The 18,529-nt window shown below is 32.7% G+C and overlaps 1 protein-coding gene across 2 annotated transcripts in view; it reads right to left on the reverse strand.

Moving 5' to 3' along the window:
• LOC132720382 (polycystin-1-related protein-like) overlaps window positions 1–18,529 on the reverse strand; it is a 173,676-nt gene that overhangs the window by 41,984 nt on the left and 113,163 nt on the right. For both annotated transcript variants that reach the window (XM_060704511.1, XM_060704512.1), the window contains one exon: window positions 15,284–15,340. In XM_060704511.1, coding sequence (XP_060560494.1) covers window positions 15,284–15,340 — 57 coding nt within the window. The remainder of the gene's footprint in view (window positions 1–15,283; window positions 15,341–18,529) is intronic.

Consider the following 18,529-nt stretch of genomic DNA (forward strand, 5'->3'; position numbering starts at 1 on the left):
GTTTTGAATACAGTGCTTTCAGTTTTGAATAGTGTTACAGTGCTTTCAGTTTTGCAATCTTGTCCATGTCCAGCTTTACTGCTGGAAGACCTTAGATGCCCCTTTGTGTATTACTTCAGGCACAAGCCTTGAGTAGAACAACCAACCTTTGTACTAAGCTTCCTGACATAATAAAAGGGATTCAAACCTGTTTTAACTATATACAATTATATAAAGGCATTGAATTTTGAAAATTTACCTTTTTATATTTAAACAATGCTGAGGTATCTAATACATACATCTCTTTTTTACTTAAACATAATTGATTAAGGATAGTAAAAAATCTTAAGAGGGACCAAATGATAAGGAAAAAAAAATTTGTTATCAATTTCTCACAATACTGATGTTTATTTGCATATGAGCCGTGCCATGACAAAACCAACGTAATGGGTTTGCGACCAGCATGGATCCAGACCAGCCTGCGCATCCGCGCAGTCTGATCAGGATCCATGCTGTTCGCTATCAGTTTCTCTACTTGTTATAGGGTTCGTAAGCGAACAGCATGGATCCTGATCAGACTGCGCGGATGGTCTGGATCCATGCTGGTCGCAAACCCATTATGTTGGTTTTGTCGTGACGCGGCTCATATGTATGTGTTTTGTTTGTTATGTAATTACCTCCCTTTAGCCCAGCTTTTGAAGTCCTGTTCATATTGAACAGGAAATTTTGTCATTTCCTGTCCATCTATTATACAACCCCCCATCCCATCCCATTTTCAAAGTTTTATAACAACAAAAAAAATATAATCACATACTTTATATAATGAGAAATAAATTTAAGATTTTTTTCTATCTAATTAAGATAATAATCTAGCCGCTAATACATCGCTAATACATCGTTAGCATGATCAACTGAAATTATTTCTGACTGGACACAATCTTGCAACCATCTCACAATCCATTGAAATGAAAAAAAAACAAGAGGTGAAGGAACTTTTTTTTCTGGTTCGCATGATGGAACTATTTTTTTTCCTCTCCCCTCATTCTATAGAGTAGTAATTTCCTGTGTACTCAACATGATGTCTTTTATATACGAGACTTGATTTGCAGTCATCTCACTTCAAATCAATCCACAAGGGGTTTACACGACTTATTTTGTAATTAATCTATAGAAAACGAACACGAGAGCTGAGGAGCGATATTGGTGTTCGATACATGGAGTGTATTCCTACTCAATAACAGCTGTAGTAATACCACTAAAGCTACTTTCACATTTTTCATTACGTTCTATATATGGTTTTCTTATCATTAGATCCTTTTACGTTTCTATTTTCATGTTTAGACTTGTAAGTGCCGTTCACTTCTGTATCATTTATTTCTTATATAAATCAAAGCATTCTCATATTCTATTTCGTACCGTTCAATAATTCAACAATTTCATTTCGCATGTATATACATGTAAACCTTATAATACACTTAAGTGTTGCCAGTAAGTTTATCCTCCATACAATTTCTTTGAAAATCGTATTTTGAGACATTTGCGTGGTTCAAATTAATTCCACCATTTCATTTCTCTTACATATATTTCTTACATAATATTATATTTCTGTTATATGTAGTATTATATAGTAAGACTGCTAAAGGGCAAAAAGGAAAACCCATGTCAATATAAGGTAACTAAAATGGTACCAAGCACTCATTACAAATCTAATCTATTTTCTTCCAGACATATTTTGAAATATAATTTGTTGCGTTTGTAAAATAATTTGTATGTATGTATGTATTCAAACATACATCTGAGTAAGTACTCAGTATATAAAATCATACTAAACAATAAAATCTATGTACTCATACAATAATTTCTTTATATATATGTTCATTAGACAATAATTTCTATGTACTCATACAATTCTTTTTATATACTCATGCCACAATTTCTTTCATATAATTCATACAATAATTTTTGTTTACTTATACATGTACTCACACAAAATTTGTGAGTATATATTCATACAATGATTATTATGTACTCACACAAAATTTGTATGTACTTATACAATAATACTATATATTTCTTTTATATATTCATACAATGATTGTCATGTACTCACACAAAATTTGAATGTATTCATACAATAATACTTCTTTTACATATTCATACAACAGTTGTTAATATAAACTCCTACAAAATTTTGCATTTATATAACTTGACACTGACCCACAAATCAAAATTAATGTTTTCAATTGATCTATTTCATTTTGTTCTTTTTTTCCCCATTTCTAAAAATAAATCCTCACAGTCAACAATCTACCACTCTTACCACCAAGACTAGTGGCAATAACTGTGGTTTACCTCATCATTGGTAAATAAGCAGGAAGATTTGAACGTCTTATTTTATGACATAATCAAATCACACGGAAATGTGGAGTTCTAATTTTCTGTCACCATCTGCTCATTACATAATTATAATCCTCATTCTCCCCATAATTCTACAACATGTTATTAGGATAATAAACTGACACTTTACATAGACTGAAGATATTATTTGTAATTCTGTATTTTTTTATCCCTTACCACACAAAAATTCTTATATGGACATATCCATGTTTCAATCTGAACAAACCATTCATAAATACCATAAGGGAATTTTTAAAAATTTTTTGTTGTTGTGTTGTTTTGTTTGGTTTTATGGTGCACCAACATAATTCAGGTTATATGGCACCAAAACAGGAAAGATGGTTTTGACTTACATTGGGTGCTACAAACTTTAAAGCAACACCAGGGGTCAAAACCATCTCACCTGATGGAGCTAAGAAATACATAGACTCCAGTCTTTCAAAGCCATTTTTAAGGGAAAATTTCAAGCTATGCACTGACTGAAAAGCTCAAAGTGCAGACCATGATCAGGTTTCACAGATATGTGCTGGCTGATTCTACATCTGTACATGCTGCATGTTATATAAGTTGCCGCTAGCAACCAGGGACATAATGAGAAGCCATCTTGCTTGTATGACGTTTTAGTTTATGTTACAATCCAGACCTTTTGAACATGGAAAGAAATATTTAAAAGTATAAAGTTTCATAATGTTTCAGAATTTTATTTGAAATTTACAGTTCTCAAGTCAGAAAGTTTCAAACTATTAAAGGGAGGTCACTCTTAAAGAGCTTTGGCATATAAAACCTTTCAGATACAGCTCTTGCAAGAAACCAAAAAAGGGGTCATAACTCAACATATCAAAAATATTAATTTTAACCACCACTGTTGAAGAATGTAAATCTGCAATTTTCATGTAATTTTGCTCATGAAATGCTTCCGAGGGATCACTTTTTTCAGATATTTATTACTTTTAACTACTCACAGACAAAGTGCAATCTCAATAAGTCAGCAAGGGCAATAACTCTTCAATATGTCATCAAAAATATCAAGCTACAAGGCAGATTCCGGTATCAGACAGCGTAATATACCTCTACAAAACTTCTCATTTAATTTTGTTTCATCAATACTGAAACCAAAAACTTTTCATTTCACTCGTAACCTCAGGCCCTATTGTCTGACGTACGACAACAACTGAGGACAAATTAAGACTAACTACTATTTGAAATAGAAATGATAAAACAGGAGAAAATAGAGGATGGAATATTTTCCATCCTTAACACTGTCTTTTTTTGTATCTCTCTTCAAATGGGTTTGGTAATTAAATTCTTAAAATAGGATTAATAAAAAAACAATTTTTTTTTCCACAAATGAACCAAAAACGTTGATGACGCACTTTTCCTAATCATTATTTCAAGGACTTGTAAAACTTTGCTGCATATGAAAGCTGCACCTCAAATAAAATATGCTTCTCTTGTAATATAATGGTGAATTCTAGTAAAAGCCTATCCTAAAGGACTTGGATGGTAGGTTACACTCAACGTCCATTTCGGCTTAAATGTTAACTTCTGCTTAAGCCGGTCCTAGGGGTTTTGGACTCAATAAAACCAAGCCTGCAACATTTTCAATTTTGTAATTTTTTAGGTGTTGTTTAGGGATTTTGTTTTATCTATTTTAATCAAACTTAGCCTGCAAAAATTTCCATTTTTGCCAAGTTTGGAGATCATTATTTACTGGTTCCATTTCATTTTTTTTAACTTGTGGCAAAGAACTTATAAACAGAACTCTCATTTTATTTCCTTTCAATTTCTGAGGCTTCCATATTTCTGTTAATACAAGACAACCTTGGAGGAGTAAAAGTTTTCTTAGAAATAGAATTATCTGCTTTTTATTGAAGTAATTTTCTTGTTTTTTAATCAAAATAAATTTGATATTAATAGAGTAAATATTACCAAGAAAATTTGGGAGGGAATGCTTACAGAATTTTGTGTTGAGACCAACATAAAGTATGTAAGATGTTATAAATATGTCTCCCTCAATTCAATGATCATCACCGGCTTATAATTCATCTATCATAATAATTTTTTTAATTCAATTTTCAGTGCAACAAAACCCTCTTGTTTCCTAATTAAATAATGATTAAATTATAATTAAATGTATCAGAAAATATCACATCAAAATTATTATTTAAATTCTTACCTTATTGATCAAGTGACGATTTTTTTTAATTTTCCAATCAAACGCAATAAATAAGTAATATGTCCTATAAAATAAGTAATATGTCCTATACTATGGTAATAAATAATGAATCCGTCAAACTGCCATTTTTCCGTAGAAATATAAGTCTAGAATTTTGATTAAGCATATCGTATGCCGGAAAATAATTTGTCATATTCTAATATATATTCCTGGAACAATAATACAGTCTAGAAAATGTCTCCTAACTGTTCCAACTGACTGAAATTACCCACAAGAATTCCATTTATACCAAAGAAAGTAAAATCCTCACAGACCTTCCTTGTACACTGAAATGAGCCGTGCTAGTGACTGTTCGTCCAATATATATTGGAAAATCACTGAATGAAACTAATTTTTCTGATATCAGATTGCCCATCTCTTAGAAAGGAAAAGAAATGCCTGCTTTTAAGTTCCAACTGTTCGTAATAACAATACCATTACTTTCCTAGCCAATTATTTCACCTCCACACAATAATCTTATATATATATTACGAAGAACTTTACAAGTGAAATGTTATTTAATGTCAAATTTACATTAATTTGAAGAAGTCACCTTTTGTGATAATGTTTTCCAGTATTATTCACTGCTAAAACAATTCTTACATTGTTTTTTTTCCCAAATAAGTACTACTAAACTGATTTCAATTACCGAAGTTTTACGGAGCCTTCAATAACTCACAGCATACTACAGAATGTGATTTGTTCCAGGTCTTTTTTCCATTTTATAAATATCGGGCAATTTTCCCCCTTAAAGCAATACTTTCGTTATCGGCCATCCAATAGAGTTATTTCAAATCAGTACGGGAACCGGAACGTTTCTCCCGTTTTTCCCTTCAAGATATTGACACAAGTCAGATGAAACGAATATTGATCATCGGGAACATCTTCAATCCTCGGCTTTCTCTCTACGTCCATCCCCGACCCAAAACTAATAAATCATTTTGTCATTTATTATCAGACGAGGGACACAAGCTTCTTTTGTTAAAGCAGAATCAGATTGATTTTTCTATTTCAAACTTGTTTGCCAGTGTACCTATTTTATTTATCAACACTCGCCTTATTTGTCATCTTTCTTGACGACTCGATACCAGTCTGTAAAACTTTGTAAAGATCAAACGGTCATACGTACGTGATACTTTCCCAGCTACGTTTGTCCAATCACGTTAACTGTCATTGTTCCGGAATAATTTTCAGAACATGTCCATTATTCGTCACGAAATTTTCACGTCTAAAAAGCCTCAAACTATGCAATATACTTTTTATGCTCATTATTTTTTGTCTATCTTGCTCATAAATAATTTCTTGAACCATAAATACTGCTCCCAGCTAGGCATCAACTATTTCTGATACAATGTACTGTTTATAAGAGAGTAATGTAAAATCTCATTTAAATACAATAATAGATTCTTTTCTCTCTTTTTTCCCCCTTTCTTTTTTTATACTAAAAATAATATCTGACACATCAGTATCAGGTTTTCTACAGTTTTGTGTTAGTCAAACAAAAATCTCACAATATAAATGAAAAAAAAAACATATAGCTTATAAAAATAGTGACTGAACACTAAACCTTTTCTAGTTGAACACTAAACCTTTTCTAGATAGTTTCATAATAATGGCACAGAAAATCTATACAAGAACATAAAATTGTACTAAGTGAAGTGAATTTGAGAAAAAAGGAAAACACTTAAAGGTTACTTTATTCATTAATTCAATCAGTCCAAAGGAAATTAATGATTTTTTTTTTACTATACTTTCACAAAAGAAGTAGTGAAAATTCAACAAATATTTTAGTTGCCAGGGTGGTTTGAGAAGGCAGTGTCAATTAAAGGAGACTTTGATCAACAAATTGATTGGCTAAAGTCAATCTCAATTTTTCATGAAAGTTTAATTAATTTCAAAAATTGAAAGTCAGTTTTAAGTTTTATGCAGCTAAACACAATGTCCTTAAGATAACAGTCAAACTTTTAAGTTTTAGTTAACATGGCAGTTGATAAGCCCAGGTTTAAAATAAAACAGACAAATTTATTTTCGAAACTGTTTAAGTTTGTTTGTACCCAGGATTAGCTGGGAAAACACAAAATAAAATATATTCTATTCCAGAGTAAGTCTATTCAAAGCATAGGAAACATCATAAGTCACATTTTCTCCCTTTGATCCGCACAATCGACTGTCAAGCAAGGACTTGCCTTAAATGTAAAAAGGACTGCTTTACAATCTTCAAAGTAATATCTTGCCAATTATAGTACTATATTCTGCAGGCAGTGTTTTCCTCAGCTTTGTCAAGATTTTCAGCAACTTTTTTTTTCTTCCAATTTTCTTGTGATTGGATTGGGGATTTTAACCAGCCATCAACTTAATAAGTTGGACATCAACTCAAGTAGAAAGGAGAGAGAAAATGGAAGACGGCCACCATAAATACTTGATCTTATTACACCAGCTTAGCTAAGGCCTCCAGTCTGTATGCCCATGAAAAGAAAATAGTACCATCTCAGTGATCAAATTGCTACAACAAATCTAATATCTGTCGCCATGGTTTTTCTTAGAAGTTTTCCATTGTGCCGACCTACAAAAAGGTCATTCACTCTTATTTTGCGTGGGAACATGAGTATAGTGGTCGAAAATATGAACCAGACAAACTGACTGATGGGTAATGTTTCAAGAAAGAATTCATAATTAAGATAATTGTTCTCTTCTCTTTTGATCATAAAGTCTGCAGCAATAATACACCAATAAACCACGTCTAAATTTTACTAGCTCCAGCTCTTCAGTCTGGCTGCCTCATAAGCAACTGTAATCCGTTACCATAGTAACATAAGTTCAAGTCCTACTCGGAGCTACAAAGTACAATGTCGCGTTGGACAACAGCGTTACAGTGGCATATCTCAAGTCAGATGAATAAAATAAATTTTCGATATATCAAACTTAAACACCATAACTCACTATCAGAAACTGATAAAAAATGTTGTTTTCATTGACTGGTGTTCCTTGAAACCTTAAAAAGATGAAGTCTCAAATGCATTGCCAACTATAAGTTCAGGAAGGTCAGTAAAATCTAAGTTTTTATAGGTTCAATGTGATTCTGAGGACGAGAAAATAAATAACCGAAACAGTATTCACTGAATCTATACGATTTTCTAGGATTTGTTTTAAGCATTGACTGGTTATTTGTCGAGCTCATTACTTCCCAGACTGGTACTTCCTCTCAAGTGCCACAGTCTGTTAAATGCTGGAACTACTTTGTGTAACAGGAACTACTTTTCGTGCTATGGAATACTGAGTTATTGGGTCTGACAGAGCAACTGGATACTGAATTATTGGTTCTGAATGCAGATCAAGAGGTGATGGATAGTTTATGGTGTCTGGGATTTGAACATCTCCATTAATACACATCAAACAATTCCATCCTATTACAATATTTATATTTTATTGTTTTATACATACAATGAAAAACACTTAGCAATGAAAAGTTGTAAATTTTAAAGGAAATAATATCTTAAAATCAATCTCTTACCTAAGAGACAATCACCTGAAACACTGTGATAAATTCTGAGAAAAAATATTTAAAGAAGATATACATATACATGTATATCATACGTTTTGACCTTTACCTTACTTAAAGAGTGATTTGACCTGATCACCAAGCATAGAGCCAGGCCAGCCTGCAAATCTGTAGTCTTACCCAAGGCACTGACCCATTTTCAACTTTTCATCTTAATATCCCTAAAACTGATAATTATCAGTTCCAAATACAGAAACTTGTTCAATTACACAGTATAGTTTAGTATTGAACCTACATTCGACCAATGTCCTCTATTTAATCAACTAAAGAATGATAAAACACTACCATCACGCTACTAGATATTTAGTCACAAACTTCTTGCATGAAATGTACACAACCAAGTCTCTTCAACAATTGAGTCTTATAAAATAAGTTCATCACTCAGCAATCCCTGTTACATCCATTTTCTAACCGTTGAATAATATATTACATTACATTCACATCAAAGAACCTACTCATAAAGAGATGTAAATCTTAAATCAATTTGACAAATGATGTCTGGATACAATGTCAAACATCATCGATACTTTCTTTCCTAGAGCCGAAACTAACCGCAATCGTAGTTAACAGCAACTAACAGTAACATCCCAGCAAGAAATCAATCTCTGCCATTTTCAACAGGGTGCTTTTTTTCCTAGAGCCAAAACTAACCGCAATCACAGTTAAGTGCAACTAACAGTAACACCCCAGCATGAAGTCAATCTCGGTCATTGAAAAACTAAACGCAATCGCAGTTAACTGCAACTAACAGTACCATCCCAGCATGAAATCAATCTCGGTCATTGAAAAACTAACCGCAATCGCAGTTACCACAACTAAATAGTAACGTCCCAGCATGAAATCAATGTCGGTCGTTGAAAAACTAACCGCAATCGCAGTTAACCGCAACTTACAGTAACATCCCAGTATGAAATCACTCTCGGCCGTTTTCAACAGGGTGCTTTCTTTCCTAGAGCCAAAACTAACCGCAATCGCAGTTAACCACAACTAATAGTAATGTCCCAGCATGAAATCAATCTCGGTCGTTGAAAAACTAACAGCAATCGCAGTTAACCGCAACTAACAGTATCCTTCCAGCATGAAATCAATCTTCGTCGTTTTCAACGGCTCCAGAAAATTGACTGCTCCAGTAAAATCAAGGCTTCGGTTTTTTTTATTTCCTACATATAAACATTGTTTATGCATTCCTCTAATGGACTCTGACAAGTGAAATAAACGATAATACATCTAATATGATGCTCTCATTGAAATGCTTGAACATGACTTTAACATCAATAAACCATTTATATTTATGGTAGCTCTGTTCTCTCCCTAAACTCTTACCCATGACAAACAAACGATTCCCCTTTTACAATGGAATTTTATTGCATTTCGTCTTAAAATCAATTCCCCTTAAATCACTTTTTTTCTACTTTTATAAAAGATTCTTAGATGTAACGGTAATGGTGTTTTTTCGTCTTTCTTTTTTTTTTATTCAGAAAAGGGCATTTTCAATGGTTCAAAGGAATGAATATTGTATTGATTCTAGGAAAGAGAACTTTATATGGTGAGTAATTCGAACATGTGGATTTTCCTCGATCAAATCAAATGCATGATATCTTCCAAACAATCCCATTAAAGCTTGCATTATTTTTGCTTTATAAAAGGGGACTGAAGAAAAAAATTAAATTTCAAGCTTGTTTTTCTTCCGATCAAGAAAGCATTGATACAGAAGGATATCGAAAATTCACGTCAGTGTTACATCTATGTATGACAATGAAAGGAACAACAAAATTGTAATATCTTTGTATCTTTGTTTTTGTCCTTTTGTTGCATCAATTTTGACCAGTGCTATCGCTTTTATATGTCCAGTGCAAAATATTTAAGATTAACTGGTAAAAAATACCGATATTTTCTTCGATACTTTCTTAACTTATAGATGCCCCGACTCTTGAAGCCTGATAATAAACTTGCAACTTGTTACTATAGCCAATAAAATCAAACTTCATAAAAAGACAAATTAGAACATACGACTAAAAACAACAACAACAAAACACGCTGTCTACAGTGTAACAAGGATGACTGACATGTATTAATTAACCGTCGGCTTCTAGTTTCTTAAATATCTCACGAGGGCACTAAAATATGTTATCATACCTTTTCCTAGGAAATAAAAATGTCTCTGTAAAAGCTACCACAGAAAAGTCAAGGTGGGAGTGGCTGGGATACATTATTACTACCAAGATCGATATAAAGTAATGCTGTGGACCCAAAGATTGGGCCTCCCATTATATCTGCCGCCAGAAAAACCATAAAACTGATATAAAATTTGGAATTTACTTATAATCTAAAACTTGATCAGACTGACATAGTTGGATTTAAACAGATAACCATAAAAGCAGCACATATTCAGTAAATTTGTCTCCTTAACTGCATGCAATACCCACGTATATTTAAAAAACCCAAACCCCTCCAAAAAAACAGCTCCTTTGAAAATGGTCAAAACCTGGTCAGTTTGTTTTCTTTTTCTTCATAAGCTGGTTATTATTTATAAATGTATCACATGACACATGAAAAGCACAAAACAATTGATGAGGCCCAATTTGTTTCATTAATACAGACTATCGTAACTCTACAATCTAATATACGTTCTATAGCGTTTCCCTGAAACCTTGGCTACAACATTCTCTGACGATTCTGCATAACTGTCCGATGTCATACTTACACATCAAGATATTTTTTTTCTCCCCCCTTTCCCCTGCATTTTTTTTTCTGGCCAGAAAAAAACCCTAACTACATCAATAAGTGAAATTAATGACAGATTCACTTTCCCCCTTAGGCTCTTTGATCACCGTTCTGGCAAGTTCATTAATTCGTGCCATCGTTTCTTATTAATCATTGAAGGTTATCCCGATGATCAGACGGAACCTTGCCTAATATGGCAGTGACATTGTCACGTATCGTTACTCTACAACCACAGATACAGCTGGCTTTAATCATGTTACAGACGTCCGTACAAGAAATAAACACATTTACGACATAGAGTCTGGTTTCGAAAATTACTTTAATTCTGTAATAGCTTCCAAGTATATATCTGTTTTACACTTTACGGAGTCGGTGGAAGGTGCGAGGAAAATAACCATCAACTGTTCTTAATGAATCGATCTATTTACAGAATCTTAGAAAACAAATCATCGCCACAGCTTGAGACAGTTGTATTTGCTTTTTCACGCAATAACAATTGTCTCGCATAGAGGTGACAAAAATGTTTTGGAGACATGTTCAGAACACACACTATAAAAACAATTTCAGTGAAATTTTTCACGCCAGACAATTTACACGACACAATATGACTCAGACATGGTAAGACACAGCAACAGCAACCAATTATCAAGTTCCATGACAAATCAACTGTAATTTCATGTAACGATTTGGAAGCGAGCCTCGACAGACTGGAAATACATACAATAATCTTATATTTCACTAATCTTTTTCAATTTCAATAATGATATCTATTTTTTCATTTATATACACAAAATCTTACATCTCACTGATATAATCTACTATCTCACTGATATTAAAGGATATATCACAAAAGTAATCTACTTGTATCTCACTGACTGACTGACTATTGTTGGTGCACTGACAAAACCAAACATCTTACTAAGATATCAAATATCTCACTGAAATAAATTGACATCTCCCTGACATACTCTGACATCTCACTGATATTTTCTTGTATTTCACTGACATAATCTGACATCTGACTCATATTTTCTTGTATTTCACTGACATAGTCTAACATCTCACTGATATTTTTAAATATTTCACTGACATAACCTATTATCTCACTGACATAATCTAAAATATCCCTGATATTTTCTAATATCTCACTGACATAATCTATTATCTCACTGATATATTTTATAATATCACTCACATAATCTATCATCTCAATGATACAATATTATATTTCACTGACAAAACCAAACATCTCACTAATACACTACAACTCATATAGCCTAATATCTCTTGATATAATCTTGTATCTCACTGACATAAAACTATTATCTCACTGATATAATCTTATATCTCACTGCCAAGAATAACAAAAGTCATTTGAACTGCTGACCTTCTGACACATGTTAGAAAGTAGGGTAAATTTGCTACAATTTAAAAAATAAAACCCAGCATTTCTTAACACGAGGATTCCTTAACAGCCTTCTTCATGGTGAACGAACATCAAATGGCAAGCTATCGATCACAACCAAGGAAACATTTCTCAAAATCTAATTCCCTATCATCTAGTATTTTTCTTAGCATTGTTTAAATTACATTTTATTTCAGAAATCAAATTGAGAAAGTTTCATTTTATGAGAGGAAATTTATCTGCTCAATTTAAGTGGAAACTAACAATATTATACTAGATGGGTGAAAACTTAGATAGATCGCATTTTAGCTTAAGCTGTATTATCAGGTCACACTGAACTTATACACTGCTGCGATATGTGAAACTGACTTATTTTGTTGGTTAATTCATCTTTTTTCTCATTCAAGAATAGATTGCGTTAGCCATTCCTTATTTTATGCAATGAAAGTGACATTATGGCCATCAGAGTGCAAAGTTAAAAGTCAAATTGACTACATTTTTGCCATAATTGTGTTCAATTTTTATATTTTACTACAAAAAAAAATTAATAAATAATCAATGTGACCATAGGAAATTTCTATAAACATTGTTCTGAATGTATCGGCAACGTAAATTTTTAACATTTTTTAGAACCTAGGTGGTGGTTATATTTTATCCTTTACATTTTTCATTATCAATTATTGATGAATCACAACTATAAAGTCAACCTTTTGAAAAATATGTAACAAATTCACTTCGAACTGACAGAAAAAAGAGAGTCTAACTTCACTTTAGGACTAAACAGTCATGGTGTTTCATACTCTTTCTGCTGTTTTCAAGGTCATCTAACAAAGATACTTCTCGTCTGATTGAATAATAAGAATAATACGCAGATTAAACAGTATAATGTGTGGAAGAATTGCAAAGATTTTTTTTTCTCACTTCAAAACCAAAATTTTCCCAGCGACCAAGTCAATTACTTTGCAGTGGATTACATCTTGCGGTATAATAACATACCAGAAGTTATACTTTGGTTACACCATACTTGAACACTTTACAATCTCGGCTATTTTTGGTGTTTATTTCAAGCCTCCAGGGACTATACTGTCCTGTCACAATTTGTTAAATTGAGAGAATTCGACACTTTAATCACCGGTTATGCTTACTAATTACCTAACCCAAGAACATTTAGTACTTGTTGCAGTAATAGACGTGAAGTAACATCTCCATGGACCGTAACCATCTCTTAAGTTGATCAACAAGATTGTTAAATTTTATAATTTGTCAAATGACAAAAGTTTTAACTTTTTGAAAAGAATATTACAAAATTCTAATTTTTGTTTCTCGTCCCACCAGTGTGCATACAATTACAATACTGAAAACTAAAAATTTACTTTTTCACCATTAAAACATTATAATATCTTCACACCTGTAAATTATATATGAACGAAATCTAAAATTGCAATAAAACGATACAGATCAATCAGGATCATTACAGTGCATTCTATGTAACCAAATTACAGGTAATTCAACGCGTTCCATCAATTGTTGCATAATTTCAGATCAATAATTCTGTCCAGCAGACACACAAACAATGGAGGCTGAATTATTTACATAATTTTCCCACCTGTCACTTTCATGACCGCCCGTTTAAAAATCCTTACGATAATATTAATATGCAGGCAAAATGACATTAATCTGGTAATAATCTGACTCATTCTTCAACGGCTTCATATCCTAATATTAAATATAATAGGCCCATAAAGTCGGCATCCATTCTACTTTATAACTACACAACGCAACAAGTTCTACGATGAGAACACAAAATATTTCATGATATTCTCCAGTCACGCCATTCCCGATTCAAAATGGTTTGAAATTGCCGTTCAAAAAACCTCCATTACGCCGCAAACTCGACCAAGATTTACCGTAAACAATTGCATGCATGCGAAGAATCAATTAACTCACGAAGGCACGTCAAACTCACAATTGGCCTCTATTTGAAGAAGTTATTTGCCTCTATAATTTGAAAGCAAAACAGCCCATTAAAAGCCTAGAGAAACAGACTCCCCGTTTTGAAAACCAAGAAGAAAATAACCCCGTAGTATGAATAATGTAAAACCCAATCACACGGAAATGAAGTCTTTACATAAGAAAAGGCTAGAATTACCTAGTTTTGATTGCGAAACAAAATACAAGAAGAGACATGCAAATGGTAGATGAAAATTGCATGTTTTTCCAGAATACGTATCGATTACACGTCGGTTATGTCTCTGATTAGAGGCTGACAAAACCATGTTTTATACACTATCCTATTATATAGTCGCTTTTATTGAGTAAATCTTGTTCAAACGGCAGACATGTACATGATTTTGTCTGAAACAACTTAATTGTTTATTTCACCTCCTGAATCTGCGTTTTGCGATAAAATAGCTCATTTCATCTCGAAATCAAATCAAATTTCCGCGGAAACCTTTTTTTTCTTGCTGTTTTATATTCCAGTCAATATGCCAAGAACAACTTGTGTTACTTTCATAAAAAATATTTATTCATGTTTATTTCCGTAATAGAATTTTAACATGATTAGAATTTCAATAAATCATTTTTTAAAGACAAGTTAACATTTTTTTTATCAAAAAATGATACTCGTAAACACTGAAATGACTTTTAAATTTTTTTTAATAAAATTGAAAATCTACCACGCAAGCAAAAGTTGATGTATTATCCGATAAAGAGACATAATGCTCGACTTCCTTTGTGCAAAGTTTATATCATATAAACTTAATATTTATTCTTTTGCATTACTAGAAATCATTGGGACAGCAAAATGATAGTATTACAAAATATAAAATAAATGTTCACTTTTTGAGCTCAACTGAAATTCACTTGAACTCGAAAATTGAACAACTTCTTTACATTTTATATATTAATCAAATCTGGTTGTAATTTTGTAAATGAAGCTCAAAAAGTGAACAATTTATTTTACATATCATCAGATATGATTGCATTTAAGATAGAAACTCACCTCATCTGGTACAGCTGTGGTAAGGGACAGGGCTTGAGCACTCTGTAATATTTCAGCCTGAAATATATTAAAATAACAATATTTAGTTTAAACAACAAAATTCAGACATATGTATATGGCATAAAATATCCATTTTCATCCATTTGTAATTAAAAATTTTTTTATGAATCACACCAATACTCTAAAGGTCATAATTATGGCGCAAATACTGTCTTTTAAACTGGTGAAAGAGGAGCTCATCTGGGTAGTTTTAGTATAACCACCAACCATTCATAACGCTAGCTTGACAGCTTTGCTGACCAACAGAAACAATTCAAAGTTTCTGTCAAGATTTGTACCAAGTCAGCAGAGAAAGGCTAGTGATTCGAATTCACTGACTTTAATCATTTAGCCACAAAGGCCGTCCTTAGCTTTAGCTATCAGTTGCCTGTGTAGTTGACCAGGCTCCATATTGTTGTCTATCCTGGCTCTGTATACTATTGGCTTAACAATTTCTAATTGTCAAAATTTTCAAATCTTGAAATCCCAGAAATTGTTAACAGCCATTTTACAAATATGAAAGCCGTAAAAGAAATTCAGCATGTTATGGTTAACTACAAAAAAGTTCAGATATACTAGTTGTATCTTGTAGCCCGAGTTCATATAAACTCTATAATTATATTACATTTTGTTAAATGTTATGAGTATGTCAGTCTCCAATTACTTCAAGAAGGAAAAATAAATACTTTTTTCTCAATTTTCTCAGAATATCTCACACTCTACTTATTACATTACTCTAGTGACCTACAAAGAAAGAAGTTGACAAGTCACTGTACTTGAAAATCTATTTCCAAGAAAAAAATTTTCAGAGACTTTCAATTATCAAAGGAGGCTCTTTAGTTCACACCATTCAAGATAAATTGTTATATAAGCATTAATGTATATATTAGTACAGGAATATTTTCTTTTTTCTTTTCTGTGTTAAGTCACATTCTCTGTTAAGGTTGCTTTAATGAGTCTCCAACTTGACTGTCAGAGGAAAACTTAAGGCACAAGCGGATACCCTAGACCATCCATCAGCTCAACTGGTTGAGGGAGACCAAGAAAAAGAAGGGGGCACCCAAACACCAACTACCAATAAGCTCAACTGGTTGAGGAAGACAAAGGAGAGGAAGCTGGCACTCAACCAACCACCGACCATCCATAAATATTAAGCTAGCTGGATAGCTTCCTTACATGAGGAAATCCTGAACTGGGGATATTGTACAGAAATTATATTGGCTATGTTTTGTGAAGGGGAATTCTTGCATTTTGATATTAAGAATCAGGATAAATTTATAAAACAAGTGTCTAAATAAAAAAATTTGTTCACAAAATTATGAAAAAAAAAAAAAATTCTAAAATTGTTAAGAACTTCACACTGTCAGTACCACCCATATTATCTTTTCAAAATCAAATCTAAACATAAATAATAAACCATAAACAAAAGTTTCTAAATTTGTGAAATTGAAATAAATAAAATTACAGTGAAGGTTAAAACTAGTCTAGGTATTCTGCTCCTGCAGCTAAACTCTGTCTGCTTCAATTGACAAGCTGCTTCACAATTGTATACCATCATAAGCCCTGCGGTGCTTTTTTAACATTCATTGAAATTTAAATTAAATCTATAACCCACGGTCTTTCTGATAAAATTGAACATTTCCCCTGTTTCTTTAGATAGAAGAATGCCGAATTCGAGATTTCTCTACAATGCTTCCATAATAAGCTTCTACTAAACCCTTTATGCAAATTTTACGAAATTACTGCGTAGGAAATTGTGGAAAATTGAATAACTGTCTTTCCTAGGGCACTATTTGCTATGTAAATTTCCTCCGAAACTTTCATAAAAATAATCTTGGCTGTCAAATGAAGCAAAAAATGCAGTCTTGCAAAATGTCTACTAACAAGGCTAGGGCTCTCAGAACAGGCTTTTTCTTTAAATAAATATCAGTTATGGACTAATAAGCATGTAATTTGGTGATTTCTTTGTTTCTTGCTCAATAATAAAGCATTTTTCTGCTCAGAAGAGTTCACAATGCTGAAAATGTGGATGAGCAGCATTAGTGCTTCCGTCAACTAGATGAGAATAACCTAAAGAAGAAAGCACACAACTGAATGATTTCAAAGCACTTTTATTTATCACTTAGGTTCCGCAAATTCCTCTGTGTGTAAATTCTCACAATGCACTCGGTGATTTTTCACCTTACATAACAAAGGACAATTAAAGGCCTCTTCCCAATTCAAATTTTCTCGAAAATCATGCAGTTTTTCCAAAAAATCTGAACTTACACCAGCATTTTTTGACTTCCAAAATTAGCAATTTTAGAGATAATTCTTCCCAAAATCAAGAGGCTATGGCCTCTTCCCAATTATGTGAGGAAAACCACTTCCATTGTGGCTTCTGAACAGCATTGCTGAGCTGGTTCTCTTTCGGTTCTCTTACAATATTTCACCATTTTTGTGGTAAACAAAAAATTGCTACATCCTGTTCCGGCTTCCCATTTAGAAAATGACACACTCCATTATTTAATTGACAATGAAAGTGTAGATTCACAAGATTATCAACTAGGTATCAAAACAGTGCTCAAGGGACCCTCCCATAACAATATTACATTCCTTTCTTGATACAGACATCATGTCTATCTTTACATCAACCATACAGAAATTATTCTACGAGCTATTCTTTACGAGTTCTTCTTTACTACTTTACAAGCAATATTTGTAAGCCGTTTTTCTTCTCAACTTCAACCCCTCCCAAGCTCGCACTTGGCCTTTGCTGTATACCAGACACAGATCATGCATATAAAAATTTTTTATCATGGCAAACATGTATGCCACATTACCAGAAATTTCCTTGAAGAAGAAAACCAAAGGCTATTCATTGCTTAGTACGGGTTGATTCAAGTGTTTCTGACACAATCAAACTGGTATAATATAAATGCTATTCAAAAACAAGAGAATCCCAAATAACAAAACCTGACTATATCATGTATACTAAATCACCAGTTTGGCCACTATTTCAAACCCGCAGTATGCCTGATTTACATGTATAAAATAAAAAAATCTGCTATATAAATCTCTCTGGCCTCTAATTATGTCCATTTTCTCAGGGAAGAAAAGAAAAAGAGAGAGAAAGTGAAGAGAGAGCTGGAGAATCAAAGACAAATTGTGTGACAACAAAATCTCATTTCTGGCACCCTCATCAAAAGTTCACACTTACCAGACAGG

Source organism: Ruditapes philippinarum, unplaced genomic scaffold (genome assembly GCF_026571515.1).
Source record: "Ruditapes philippinarum isolate M1 unplaced genomic scaffold, ASM2657151v2 ctg605_1_1_1_1, whole genome shotgun sequence".
Taxonomy (NCBI): domain Eukaryota; kingdom Metazoa; phylum Mollusca; class Bivalvia; order Venerida; family Veneridae; genus Ruditapes; species Ruditapes philippinarum.